The 13,617-nt window shown below is 39.9% G+C and overlaps 1 protein-coding gene across 1 annotated transcript; it reads right to left on the bottom strand.

Annotated features, from left to right (window-relative positions):
* Positions 1–935: 935 nt before the first annotated feature.
* Positions 936–12,827, bottom strand: npc1l1 (NPC1-like 1). The gene is made up of 21 exons (XM_067522268.1): positions 12,585–12,827; positions 10,807–10,974; positions 9,730–10,623; positions 8,793–9,086; positions 8,487–8,710; positions 8,294–8,394; positions 8,024–8,196; positions 7,356–7,484; positions 6,425–6,607; positions 6,218–6,332; positions 5,813–6,078; positions 5,576–5,665; positions 5,299–5,489; positions 3,742–3,869; positions 3,526–3,655; positions 3,352–3,407; positions 3,109–3,259; positions 2,727–2,958; positions 2,214–2,327; positions 1,871–2,033; positions 936–1,774 (listed from the first exon to the last, which is right to left on the bottom strand). Exons 1-21 carry the CDS (start codon positions 12,624–12,626, stop codon positions 1,590–1,592), a joined length of 4,029 nt encoding a protein of 1,342 aa, XP_067378369.1. The 5' UTR covers positions 12,627–12,827; the 3' UTR covers positions 936–1,589.
* Positions 12,828–13,617: the final 790 nt, after the last annotated feature.

The following is a 13,617-nucleotide window of genomic DNA, read 5'->3' as shown; positions in this document are numbered from 1 at the left end:
GAAATTCTATTTTTAGTAATGTGTAAAAATTATTTGGTTTTCTTGTAATATGCAAATTCAACATGTTTCTATCATACTGTAAAACAGGGAAACTACAATTACCAACTTGACCTTTGACCTTTTACCACCAAAATCTAATCAGTTCGTCACACAAGAACACATTGCCTTCAACCTGATGTGCAGTCAATGTACTGTAATGTAAAATGTGTACTGTGCAAACATGTCCCACAAATGCATATGGTATAGCAACACAGTACACAACAAAACAATGCTGCATCAAAAAAGTCAGAGCATCAGGTCTAGCACCTTGTCTAGCCAAAGATTTTTATCCACTGCTCTCCTCCTTGTCACTTGCTTAGTCTAAGTACTCGCTCAGTCCTTTGTGGAAATGTATTAAACATTTGTAGTTTGCTATAATGTAAAGTCATGCAGCACAAAACATATGTAGTGGAGAAAATCAATATTGTTTTGCAAACTTTAACTGTCATTTGGGAATGGAGCATATGGAGCATGTCAGGCTGCAGTGATGCTGCTGTGTCACAAGGCTCAATTTGCAGCACACCCACACCAAGTGACATTGTCATCGGTAAGACCCCGAATACCCTGAACATGCAGGCTATCAAAATCTTTGGTATATTAATGTTTCTGTAAAAATGTTTGAATACATTTTTTTTTCATAACAAAAATGACCTCATTTTTTTATTTTCACTATAATAAATAAAGAAGTCAGTGTGAATACCATAAGGCTAAAATGGGTGAAATATGAATTAAAATGACTAATTTTTTAACACTGCGTGGAACACCCAAATGCACACTTGTAGTATTAGGACAGTAGAGTGTCTGTGTAGTAATGGTAAATGTAGAGCAGGAAGCTCCAAGAACATGCTTAGTAGACACTATCCCTGCTCTTTTATGGTAAACATTTGGGAACAGGATGAGTCTACATAATGTCTCTCTTTATTAAAACCAATTCTCCGATGGTCAAATAAGTAACGGACGAACGTTGTAGGTCTCAAAAGAAACAGGTGACATATAAGACATAATATAATGCACATTAAAAAAACAATATTTGTTCACTGTGCAATCAGTGAACAAATATTAATGTTTTTATTATTTATTTTACATTAATAGCATTGCAGAAACAATAGAAAATTCTGGAGTGTATTCCTTTAAATCATGCTAAACTGTGGTAATGTGACATGTTAACAAAATGAATTATTACATTCAATAAAAAATTTTTTTGACAACTTACTATTCAAACAATGTCACAATTGAAAAACAATGTTGTTGGGTTTTGGTGCTTATGAAGATGTGTGGGTTTATGTGCTGAGACAGGAAGATTGATTGTCTTTGCAATAGTCCACTTGCATTGTTCAAAAATATTGCACATCTGTTCACTGTTGTCTCCAGTCCTAGTGGTCCATTTTTGATTGAGGTACATAGTTAAGGTAATGATATCCATATAGAGGCAAATACATGGCTATCTCTCTACTTTTCCTTGCCCATCCTTTTGTTGTTACAGTTTGTTACAGAGGTATTTTCTCAACACTGCTTTTATAAACGATTTCATTGTTTGTGCTCAAAATCGCTCAATCTATTATCTTTGCAGGTTTGCTGCTGTCTGTGGGGGCTTTTGTGGAATTTGAGAGTGGATCCTGTTTCACCTCATTCTCTTCATAACCCATGTTATCATGGAACTGTCTTTTGCTACTCTTCAACTCCAGCTCATGGATGGGTTTTGCTTTGTACAGTACTGCCTTATTCACGCCAGGACCTAACACAAAGAAACGTGGAGATTTAGTCTTTGTTCTCTGTTTCAGTTGGTTCGCTCGATTACGTTAAAAACATGCAGAAAATAAAGTACACTTACCAAAGTAGCTGAGCAACACAGGGAGAAATATGAGACCGTGAGCCATCCCCAGAAGTGTGATGACCAGGTTTAACCGGAAGAAGAAGATCTGGATGAGCTGGGCTTTGGCAAGTGCCAGCACAAGGATGCCTGGTAAGTTGGTCATAGCAACACCAGCAAATACCTTCAGGGAACAAATTCAACATATTTAACTCAGGCAGCTGGTAGTGTATTATTTAGTAGTAGTTTATTTATTTATACAATGACACATGTGTAGCACTAAAGATAAATGTTTGCCCCCTAGGTTTGGCTTGAAATGTATGCATCTGCAACAATGTTTGCTCCAAAAATGCCTTATACTTACAGCACTGCCCATTTTGGCTGTAGCCTCCATAGCTCTTTCCACATGTGTGGGCTTGGTGCTGAGTGCAAACGATCTTGTCATATGTGACACAAACTCCACAGAAATCCCCACCGCCTGCAAAACACATAGACAGTTTAGGTTCACGCATGAAATGGCTACACAAATGAATTTTCATGTATTGTTTGCAGCACTGTTGCTGTTATAGCTTATTAGTTGTAGTAGTAGTAGTAGTTATCACTGAAGAGGAAGTTGTACTCACATTTTACTCACATTTTAAAAGTGAGAGTTTGTCCATATATACAGAATAATATAAAAAGAGCATGGCACTCGCATAAAACTCAGGGACTCAAAAGGGATAAAAAAAGAAACTTAAATATACTTATTTTTAGCGTCATGTTTGGGTTCAATTGCAAACAGACTTAATCCTATACTACCAATAGTACAACTCAGTAGAAGTATTCCCCATTCGGAGTAAAACAGTTTTCTTTTGTAAATTCATAGACAAGTTCCTACCGTGACCAGATTGATAAGAGCCACTGCGTTATAATCGATGTCCCACAGTGTCATTACACCAACGGTGTCCACAGTGATCATGACTATGGTGAGCAGGTTGAGCAGGCCGGAGAGCAGGTCCAAACCCAGCAGCAGACAGCACACCACAAAGGTCGGCAGTAGACACAGGGAGAGGTTGAAGAGTCCCTCTGGCACAATAGTAAGGTACTGCTCATAATAAACATAGGTCAACCTGGAAGAAGGAGGGAAGATAAATAATGGTCAAAAAATAAAGACGGTGTAGATTTTAGGAAAACAAAGTGCCCATTTAGAGCACAGGAAATAAAACATGTTGTGGAGGAGGGGAGGTGATTGAAGGAGCTTGGAAAACAAAAGTACATACGAGTAGGGAAATACTTCAAAGTCAGGTGAGGTGCCTGAAATGTTCCTCATGCCCATGGTGATATTGTGGGCTAGCTGTCTGGCTTTCAGCAGGGCAGCGGTGAACTCTTGAGAGTTGGTCAGAGGCGTATGGTAAGCCATGAACCTTGAAGCTGGAAACACATGGGAAAAAATAGGATGTGCATCATTTCTATTTTTTTCTAAAGCAGATCTCACTGCTTTGAGATCATCTCAAATGACTTACCTATGATTTCCCCACTCTCATCTCTTACAACAGCTTTGTCATAGGCTCCCAGGCCACTGGTAAAGAAAAACCATAAATAATACGAAAAATACAAAAACTAATATGAACAGTAAACAGTGAGAATGTTGTGTTGAGGTCTTGATGTTTTTGTATGTGTGCAGGTACAATACACACCCTTTGGGGCACTGCAGGTCAGGCCTGTTACCTAGGAAGTCAGGGAGGAAGCGGTTGAATTGTTCCACGGAGGGCCTGAGGACACCATTCGAAGGAATTGCCATACATTTGCGTGCACAGATCCAAGGAGCTGTTAAGACACTGGTGTCATCAAAAAGGAAGCTACCGTAAAGAACGTGGGTGTTGATATGGTGTTTCCTCACTAGTGATTCTTACATTCACTTGCAGGACAGAACTTTCCAATATTGGGGCCAAAAGTGTACAGACGACAACATCTGGATCCAGGGTTTAGCCAGTCGATGAAATCGTCTACCCAGGAGTTAGCAGGAATAGCAATGTAGGATCTACAGATCACATCATCAAAAAGACATCAACACAAAGAAAAGACTAGTGTTGTGTTTCACTGATTAAAAGTGAGTATAAATACTAATCTATAAAGAGATAACAAATATGTCATTGTAGTTTAATTAGTAAAACAGCTGGGCACTGTAATTTTCCTTACTTAAACAGTGCACACTGTATAAATAGTAAATTGTGCATTTGCTGGACATTGTTTTCTTACATGGATCAATTAAATTACAGCCATTTAGTTTAGTTTGGCATTATGACTGGCGTTCGCATAAAATGGAACCAAGTATTAGAAAAATGTATTTTATTTTATTTCCAGGTGTTTTTGATGAATTGCAACCTCTGCTTTTATTAAAAGGTTCTGTGGGTTTTGTTTCTATTCTCACTCAATATAGCCTCCAGGAAACATACCTCAAACAGAAACACCTACTGTAAGTAATTTTTTAACTATGTGTTTTTTCATCAAATTAGTTAATATACAAAAAGATAATTTACTTATAGCTTCAATCACATTAATTCCAGCCGACATACCACACCACTATTTTATTTATTTTGCAGGACAGCTGCAAAAAGCACCTTTTTTCATGTGGTATGAAAACCTGATGGTTGCATGACCCGTACAAAGAGAATAGTATAGATGACAGTAATTGTACTAAACACATATATAAAGTAAAGGTAAATCAACACCATTTTCACATGTATACAACCTAAATGATGCTTGCTGCATTAGTAAGTGGCTACAGAAGTGACACACACTACAGGCTAAATTCATGTCACCGTCACAAAACATTGGCACCTGGCAACAAACCTATTTAGTATCCGATTATTATTAAACAGTTAATATTATGAGGGGCCTGGTGGCTCAGTGGGCAGAGTATTGATTTGGGTTGCAGGATGCCATGGGATCCCACCCCACCAGGTGTGGCCCCGTCTAGCCACCAAGGGCCACCTTGGTGCTGGTCCCGAGCCTATATAGAAAAGTGGGAGGGTTGCAGCTGGAAGGGCGTCCAGTGTAAAATCTCATGCCAAATCAACATGCGGAGCACATTCCGCTGTGGTGACCCCTGAAGGGACAAGCTGAAAGCCTTTGTTTCCACAACATCTTAGTTTAAAAAAAGGTTAACAGTAACTTTTGGGGTGTTTGCTCTCTCTTCCTGTCAGTTAGTGCCAATCAGTTATCTGCTCATGTGTGTTCATATAACTGAGTTTATCATTAACTGATCAGATTGACATGAAAGAGGTTGCTACTATATCAGCAAGTTCAAGGATCTGTCTGTAAAAGATGATGTTGACCGTGATAATGATGATGTGAAGGACAAAGCTACAAAACCTCTCTTCATAGTACTGGGTCAAGGTTCTGATTTTTGCAGAATGTAACTGAGATGTAACTGAGATCTTGTGTAGTCACTGAACTCACTGACTCACCGTTCAGGATAGTCTGTAGCATACTGGATCTTCTGTGTCAGAGAGAACTGATCACAGCCCACACTGGAGCAGACTCCGTTCATACCCTCCAGACTGGTAAAGTTGTAGCCCCCTTTTGTTACAAAATAAACAGGGACTCCAACTTCAAAGTATTTGTACAGGTACTGGAAATACTCCAACATATAGGAACCCTGCGGGGAAAAAAATCTTTGTAAAGTTATACTAAAAGATGAGAGTGCACATATGAATTTATATTTATATAGCAATGCTTATTGACCTTTGGCATAGCTAGCTCCTGATCCAGACCCACAGTCACATTAAACATGAGGAATAATGATCCACAGAACATGAAAATGAAAACTATCATCTGGAGAGAAAACACACATGTATACATCAAATATTAGGTTAAGACACAAGAACATTATATTTCAGGACAGTTTGACTATTGAACTTAGGATATGATCGGTACAAATTAAGAATAACTGTTTGTTTATTAAAGATTTAGCAGCTTTACCACTATAACTCTGGTTAAGCGGTGCAGTAGGAAAGGAGCATAGTATTTTCTCATGAAGGGCAGAAGGAAGCCCTCATTTGGCGTGTTGGGACGTTGGGTTGACACTGTAACACAGCAGAGCAGTTCACAACGGTTCCTGTCTTGGCGCCGGGCATCTAAGGACAGCAGCGCCACAAAGGCTGTCATTTGCAGAACGAAGTCCATGAGCACAGCCAAAGCAGCGTAGAGAGCAAATGTTTTTACTGCTGGCATGGTGGACAGGGCCCCTAGGGTAGAACAACAGCTAGTGGTTATCACATTGTTTCCTCCCTACACACTGAAATGAAATGGTTTGATACTTCAACCTTACTTGCAGCACTATGTATTTTTTTTATCAAAGACTAAATAGAATGCAGAGGCTCCTACCTAGAAAGAAGCAGACAGACTCAGAGAGACTGCACAGGAGCATGCTGGGAGCTACGCTTCCAAGGACACGACCAATGTGCTCCTCTCTCTTTTCTCCCGGCCTCCTTACGTCTCTCTGCAAAGAACAAAGAGTAGAGTAACACCACTTCTTCTGAAAAACAAATCTTTCTAAATCATTTTTTTGTGCAGACAAATATAGGTACAGACCTGGTACTCCAGGACAAATATGAAGATGTTGTCAGCTCCTACAGCAAGCACCAGGAAAGGCACGACCTGCAAAATGACCAGCGACGAGGGGATTCCGATCCATGAGTAGAAGCCCATGGATGCCAGCACAGAACAGCCGACCACCAAGATCCCACCCAGACCCACAAGAAACTTAGAGTCCACCTTTAGGACACAAAGATAAGATTTTAATTAATGGGCCTTTTCTGTTTCCCATATCTCTTGCTTTATCATTTCTTCTGTATTGTATAATTGCACGACCAATAAACCTGTGTGCTTCACTGCAGAGATAAGCGCTATCCAGCTGATGTAGCCGTGCTACAGCCTTTATCATGTATGTGATAAGTACTACTTGGTTTTACTCTCTTCGTGCAGGCTTATCGCATCCCACGTACATTTTTTTAGAGAAAAACAACCAAAGTTACGTAGCAACAGCTAAACATGCAGATGTTTCAGCTATAATGTTAACGGTATAACGTCTACCATCTTAGTTTTGCAAAGGTAGGATGTTAACATTTGAGAGTCAGCAGTAAAGGAAAGAGCAGATGAAGCTGATGGGAACGTCATAGGCTTTGGTATATGATAATGAAGCTTTGGACAAATTGCAGTCCTGACTATTGTTTGTGATGTTGATGATTGTGCTACATCAATGATGTAACTGCACAACAAATTTCCAGGGAAACCAGTAATTGTCAAGACATTTTACTTAAAAACCACAGCTGAAACTTGTGGTTGCAGTAGATCATTGAAGTCATTCAGATTAATTATCTGGGAACCATAAATACCTGTAAACAATTTCATGGCAACAACATCTAATAATTGTTGACTAGTCTGTCCACCAAGTTGCTAAAAAACACGAGGGATATAAAACAGCACTTTATAATGAATGTAAAGATTATGTCTTAAGTCTTACCAGTATGCGTTTCCATGAAGAGTACTCCCCCAGTGCTACAGCGATGTAAACAAAGATTACAGCATAGCTGATCATGAAGATGGGGATGTCCTCCGCTGTTGTCCGATTAATCTCATCCTCTAGGGACCTCTGTGGACAGAGTGGGGGAACCACAGAGAAGTTAGGGCTCAGGGCATTAGAGTCAAGGTTGTGAGGTGATAGAAAATGACAGGGGACATCCACACACCCCCTAGAAAAGCTGTGGCAGCACATCTTAATCAGCATCAGTCTTTAATTCTATAGAACCTATCATGCAGATTTGTGCAATTCAAAGTGCTTCCCAGGTGACTGACAAGCTGATAAGGAAGGACAAATGTGAACAGTAAAAACTATTTTCTAGGCTACTGATTACTCCTTTCACTGATATTTTGTGGCTGTAATCAAGGAGATAATTGTGAGCAAGCAGGATATGAGGGGAGAGGGAACAGAGATGACACGGGCAGACTTGGACCTAGGCCATTAAGATCACATAAAACTCTATGCAGCAACACCTTAACTACTGATTACTTTTGATAATTATTTCCACAATCCACTTGGTTTTTCTTTAATGAAAAAAATGACCCCTTAAAATATTTTTATTATGTAATTCTTGAATTATACGTTTTGTGAGATCCCATAGTTGAACATACCTCTGCCATATAGGCAAAAGTGAAGTTGCAGGCAGGGTTTTTCTGGTATTCCTGGACAATTCTGAGAAACTCCTTTTCCCATCGCATAGCCACTTTAAACTTGGGGTGGTTACGAGCGTAGTTGTTGAGGGAGAAGGTCAAGATGAAAGCCTCAGCGTTGGTGTAGTCATCATCTGGGAAAAGCAACATGTAGAATGTGAAGTGGGTGAGAAATGTCTTTTCGAGCTTATTGTACTGTATGTGGAAAAGATGGCACTGAAAGTCACTCACTCTCATATCCTCCCACAGCCAGAAAAGGGAAAACAGGAGCTCCGTAGTCAGCCATGCAGCTCATACCAAGATCAGTGATGTCTTTGAAGGACAGAGGAGAGCTTGAGAGGAGATGGAAGAAGAAATAAAATGGTTATGTTAAAGCAATTTGAAATGAATGAGCAAGTTTGAACTGCATTAGATGAATCCTTACTTGAGGCAGTAGATCAGATGGTCTCTCCAATCCACTTCTTTGATTACTCCCAACTCTGTCATGTTCACCTTAGCGTTAATATGGTCCAGGCTGTTCTGGAAGTATTGTGGCAAGCCGTTGACAGCACAGTCTGTCAGGGAAGGGTTGGACGGGTTCAGTGGTGCGAAACACACATCCTTCAGACTTGCTGTGCTGTTCAGATCTTCAGACCAGAACTTAATGTTCTAAAAAGAAGAGGAATGAATGTTTCAAAATAGTACAGTGAGGTTTCTGCCAGCTGTCGACTTTGACTCTGTGTGTCTCTACCTGTATTTGTTTCTGGAGCTCCAGCAGCTGAATAATGAGATCTTTGGAAACCAGTCCGCTAAAGTTCTGCTGTCCAAACAGCAAAGAGTCGTAAATGTGGCCTTTTCTTCCTGGTGCGGTGAGGATCAGCTGGTTTGTCCTGAAGAAGGGGTCAAAATATTTGTCATGGAAGTCTTTCTCCTGGCGGGCACGGCTGTTAGGAGCAGACCACAGCTCCACCGGATCAGTTGTGAGCTCAATGGACTTGATGCCAGCAGAGAGAGCAACCACGATTACAGCTGCTACCAGGAGAACCTTGAAAGAAGTTAAAACAGATCATCATCATCATCATCATCATCATCATCTGGCTGACTCTCTCTCTATATATATATCTATCTATCTATATATACATATACATACATACAGTATATATATTCACAGTAGCTTCAGCCAGAGTCCTGTTATTTGCACAATCCCGCAATCAAATCCGGACTAGATGTATTGTGCCTGACACCAGTCAGGCACAATATGTACACTTCGGACAGGTCTGCGATGCCCTGTCTACCTCAACAATAAAACCACCGGGTGGTGTTATTGTTTTGGCTGATCGGTGTCGGTTGTGTTAATAAGCAGGGCCTGCTAAAAGACTAACTGTGTAAAACAAATGTGCAAAACACACATCTCACGCTCACGCTAAAGTAACGTGACACAAAGTGCACAAAACTTTGCGCTAATCACCTGTGCACACATTCAACTATTGTCAGTCAGCAGTATTCTTAGTTATGGAACAATAAAATAAACTCTGCCTTTATTTTCATTTACATTGTATTCTCATCTATATTTTACCCGCTGCCCGCCCAAATTTAGTCAGTTTTACCTGACTCTGCAACTGCAATTGCTTTTTTCACTCATTAAAAACGCGTTTTTTGCACCGCACCCCACACGGTGCTGTACTGACCGTGAAGGGGTACGTCGCCATGAGGGTCCCCCAGTAGTGAAACATGGAGCTGAGGAAAGATTGAGCTTCCAGGCTGGTCCTGTCAGCGCACGACACCTCTGAGCCATCAGCGACCTGATTGGTCACATTGTAACTGTTGCGTGCCTTCATTCTGTCTTCGTACTTTCTCATCTCGGACTTTACCAAGTGAGAGACAACGAGGGAGACCAAGAAAACAATTATGAGGAGGAAGAATAGCAGGACAGAAATCACAAGGAAGCCGTCGGTCCCGAGCAGTGTGAAGGGGCTGGGGGGCGGTGGGGGAGGCGGCATACTTGGGCACGACTCCTGGCAGTCCTGGCAGGAGCATACCTGACCTCCGGACGGTGTGGTCTCGTTACATTTCAGAGCAGTTCCATTGTAGGGAATCACCCCCTCTGGTAGTTCTGCAGTGCCCCCCTCTTTTACCAGCCTGAAGTCAATGTCTAGAGGAGCCAGTCCATTGCTGGAGTCTCCTTGGAAGTCATACCAGCGCTGGGGTGTGCACAACTTGGCCCCATACCGACCACACATCGTAGAGATGGCGAAGCCTCCTGTAGCGGGGATCCTGACATTTTTGCAAGACTGGAAGGCGCCGTCTGCGAAGGTGGTGCTGATGAATGCCTGGTAGCCTACCACAGCCTCCTTCACCTTGCCCAGCAGAGTTACGTTCATCACCTTTGTGACTTTTACCGTCTGGGACTGGTTGGGGCTGCAGGTGTTGATACAGTGCAGGTGGGCAAAGTTCTCCGCACAGGAAGGACAGCGGACCAGCACAGCCTTGGACAGAGTCAGACTCATTTCCAGGGATGATAGCTGTTTGATGGAGCAGCAGGCGTATGTGTTGTTTTCTCCACGGTCCAGGATGGGACACACCTGTAGCAGGAACAGGTGCCATTTTATTAATTGACAGACTCAACCCCAAGCTTGCGATGTCAAAGGAATATTTTTAAATTGACGTGTCAAACATAGTCAAAGAAGACGTAAACAGCTCCTTCTTTGCAGACCATTATTCATTCCCGTGCTCTGCTACTTAAACACTAAGCAGGATGTACAGACCTGTCGGAGTTTCCTGTAGTGTTCTCCTGTGACGTGTCTGGCGCGGCCGTAGTTGAGACACGGGACGATAGGAGTAATGAGGGATGTTGTATTTTCTAGAGATGGGTTACGACCACACTCCTCATAGAAAGCACAGTAGCCCGCCTCATGTTGGGCCTCTGACAAGACCTGCATACATGTCAGAGTTGTCAAAAACAGCTTATGGAACATTTGTGACTAAACTAAATTATTAAGCAAACATTTATATACAGTTTTATAGAATAGGAATTTTTAAATGTTTTGTCATTTAGAAGTTTGTTATAGAACATGTTTGGCAGTACATTGAATTTTTAAATAAAAGATACAGGAATATTTTGGACATGGCTTAAGTTTATCGTGCTCCTCATTAGCTCAGTTTTTGTCAAGACTTCGCAGATTATTAACCCATAAATCTCTTATATGTGTCATTATGATTTTTGTGCTGTTCCCTTTCTTCTGGATAAATTCATCTGCCTAAAACAACATTAAAAGCGTTCAAGGTAAAATATGTTGCGTATATTCAACTTTGAATACCATATCCTAAAATGAATTACAGATTTGTGAGTCTCTAGTCCTATTTAATACTAATGTATAGACATTATAGTCATATTTTTAAAGTAGTAAAATGGGTAATTAGTTGCTATATCCAGGATTCAAGTTATATATTTATTGTCATACAACTCTATATAAGATACAGTGGAATTAAACTTAATTTAAGTAATTTATTTATGTAGTTGAAAGCTTGTATTTTAAAATATGTCTTTAAGTCCCATTTTTAGTTTTCAGCCTTTTAAATGTACTCAGGATTGTGTCTCCTTAGCCTATTTCTTTCAAAAGCTGTTTGGTCGCAAATCTTTCCTTTTGTTTGTACAAATAAATGAAATTAAACTTAAAGAAAAAGGTTTAGCCTGACATAATCTAGAATCTTAAAACACATACTAAATTAAACAAATACTGTAAGTAAAATGGTAAAATATATGATATATATTCAATTACAGGTTGTGTTCTTACATTTGTACTGGTTTGTACCTGCAATTGTAATATTTAACACTATTTACTGTATTACAGACATTAATCTGTTTTACTTTTGAAGAAATTAACTCCCTTTGAAAATATGGGTTTAGATAACTAATATAAATAGAACTTCTTTTTTTCAGGACTTAAAGATGTATGGAATATTAAAAATGTCAAACAATACAAATCACAAGGCAGATATCTAAATTAAATATACATTACAATTTGTGTTGTGATTCTGTTCTCTGCACTTCATTTGTTTTATATTTAGTTATAATATATTTCATACAGCTGAACTTGGAACCACAGAAGACATTAATCTTTGCTGCTTGCATCAACACTTCTCGATAGGATTGGTTTTTAATGTAAAGATGTGACAAAGCACTGGGTTATCACTGCTTTGACATTTACGATGTTTTATTTCATACAAATGTAGTAATTTGTGATGACCAACATTTTGATCTATATTTCTAATGGAATTAGAAACGTTTTTCTAATATCTTACTCCTTTTATTGAGTAGTTAATTTACAAGAGACAGCCCAGATATGCTTATTTTTAATCTAGGTCACAGATCATGCCCACAAGTCCCATGCCTATACTACATAATACTGGAGTTTAAAGTTTTTGTACTGTTAAATGAAAAACCTTTACAGTTTTAATTTATTCAAGCAACCATTAAAAATTGTAGAGTACAGAAGTAGGCCTACAGGTTCACTAACAAAAGAAAATGACCAGACCAACATACCATACAAGTCAAAAAAGTGAGAAGAGCTGTGATACAGATCATGATTCCCTGAAATTCAACAGCAACCGAAGAGTCAGGTCCTCAGGCACAGTAAGATGGAGTGTACTTTATTCACCGTTGTCCTGTTTGAAGATACATTAGACCAAATAAGACAGTGAGAGGTGCTCTGAGACGTCTAAGCTGTCCTCTCACCTATCGTCTGTCTGTCTGTCTAACAGGGTTGGGCGACAGGAAACGTTGTGTCAGACATCACCAATCCTGTGATGTCACATCTTGTTATCTGGTGTGATCGGACTGCCGGCCAATCTCAGCTACTGGTGATCAATACATCTGTCTAATAATTAACATGGGTGGACTATTGATAGGGTTGCTGGGAGAGCCAATACAGCTGGGAAAGTCTAAAGGGGAGAATCCAAAACAACAGGAGGAGTCATACATTGTAGGTGATCTCTGACCCTTGTACTAAATGGGCCCAATTACAGCAGTAGCAACAAAATTTCTTGTTTTGGCAGTGTATGCCGCAAACGTCTAAAGTGCAAAGAAAGTAAATATGGTGTGTTCTTGACACATTTCAATATCTTTTTTTATTTGCCCTTTATGTATGAAACCCAGTGACATATAGATGGTACCATGCCAAGACTACATGATTACTTCCTGGATCACATCCTACATGATAGATTAGCCTTTTAATTATTATTGTTTTTTATCACAAGTCAAGGTCAAATTTAAGATAAAATTGACAACCACAGCTCCACTGTCATACCGTGGGTGCATCAGAGTAATCAGGGTGAAAGTGCAAAAATATTTCAATCTGTGATAAAAAAAAAAGAGATGGTAAAAAATTAAGAAGTGAAGGGGCAGGCGCCAATGTTCTTTGTCCTGTTTCGCATTGATAGGTCACGGCAACATGCAGATTTTTGTAACTTAGTGCACTAAAATCTGCAGCGCACATCTGTGCACATTATGTAAATCAAAAGACAAAGTACTCTAATAATGACTTTATGGAACTAAGTATTAACTTCCACTCATCTGA

This window comes from Channa argus, chromosome 11 (assembly GCF_033026475.1).
Source record: "Channa argus isolate prfri chromosome 11, Channa argus male v1.0, whole genome shotgun sequence".
Taxonomy (NCBI): Eukaryota; Metazoa; Chordata; class Actinopteri; order Anabantiformes; family Channidae; genus Channa; species Channa argus.
This window is presented reverse-complemented; position numbering and strand designations above follow the sequence as displayed.

Coding starts and splice junctions, on each gene's coding strand:
- npc1l1 (XM_067522268.1), bottom strand. CDS start 12,626: ATGATCTGTATCACAGCTCTTCTCACTTTTTTGACTTGTATG. Junction 3,656..3,741: donor GTTCTGTCCTGCAAGTGAAT/GTAAGAATCACT, acceptor GTGTCTTAACAG/CTCCTTGGATCTGTGCACGC. Junction 1,775..1,870: donor TGTGTTGCTCAGCTACTTTG/GTAAGTGTACTT, acceptor TCTTTGTGTTAG/GTCCTGGCGTGAATAAGGCA.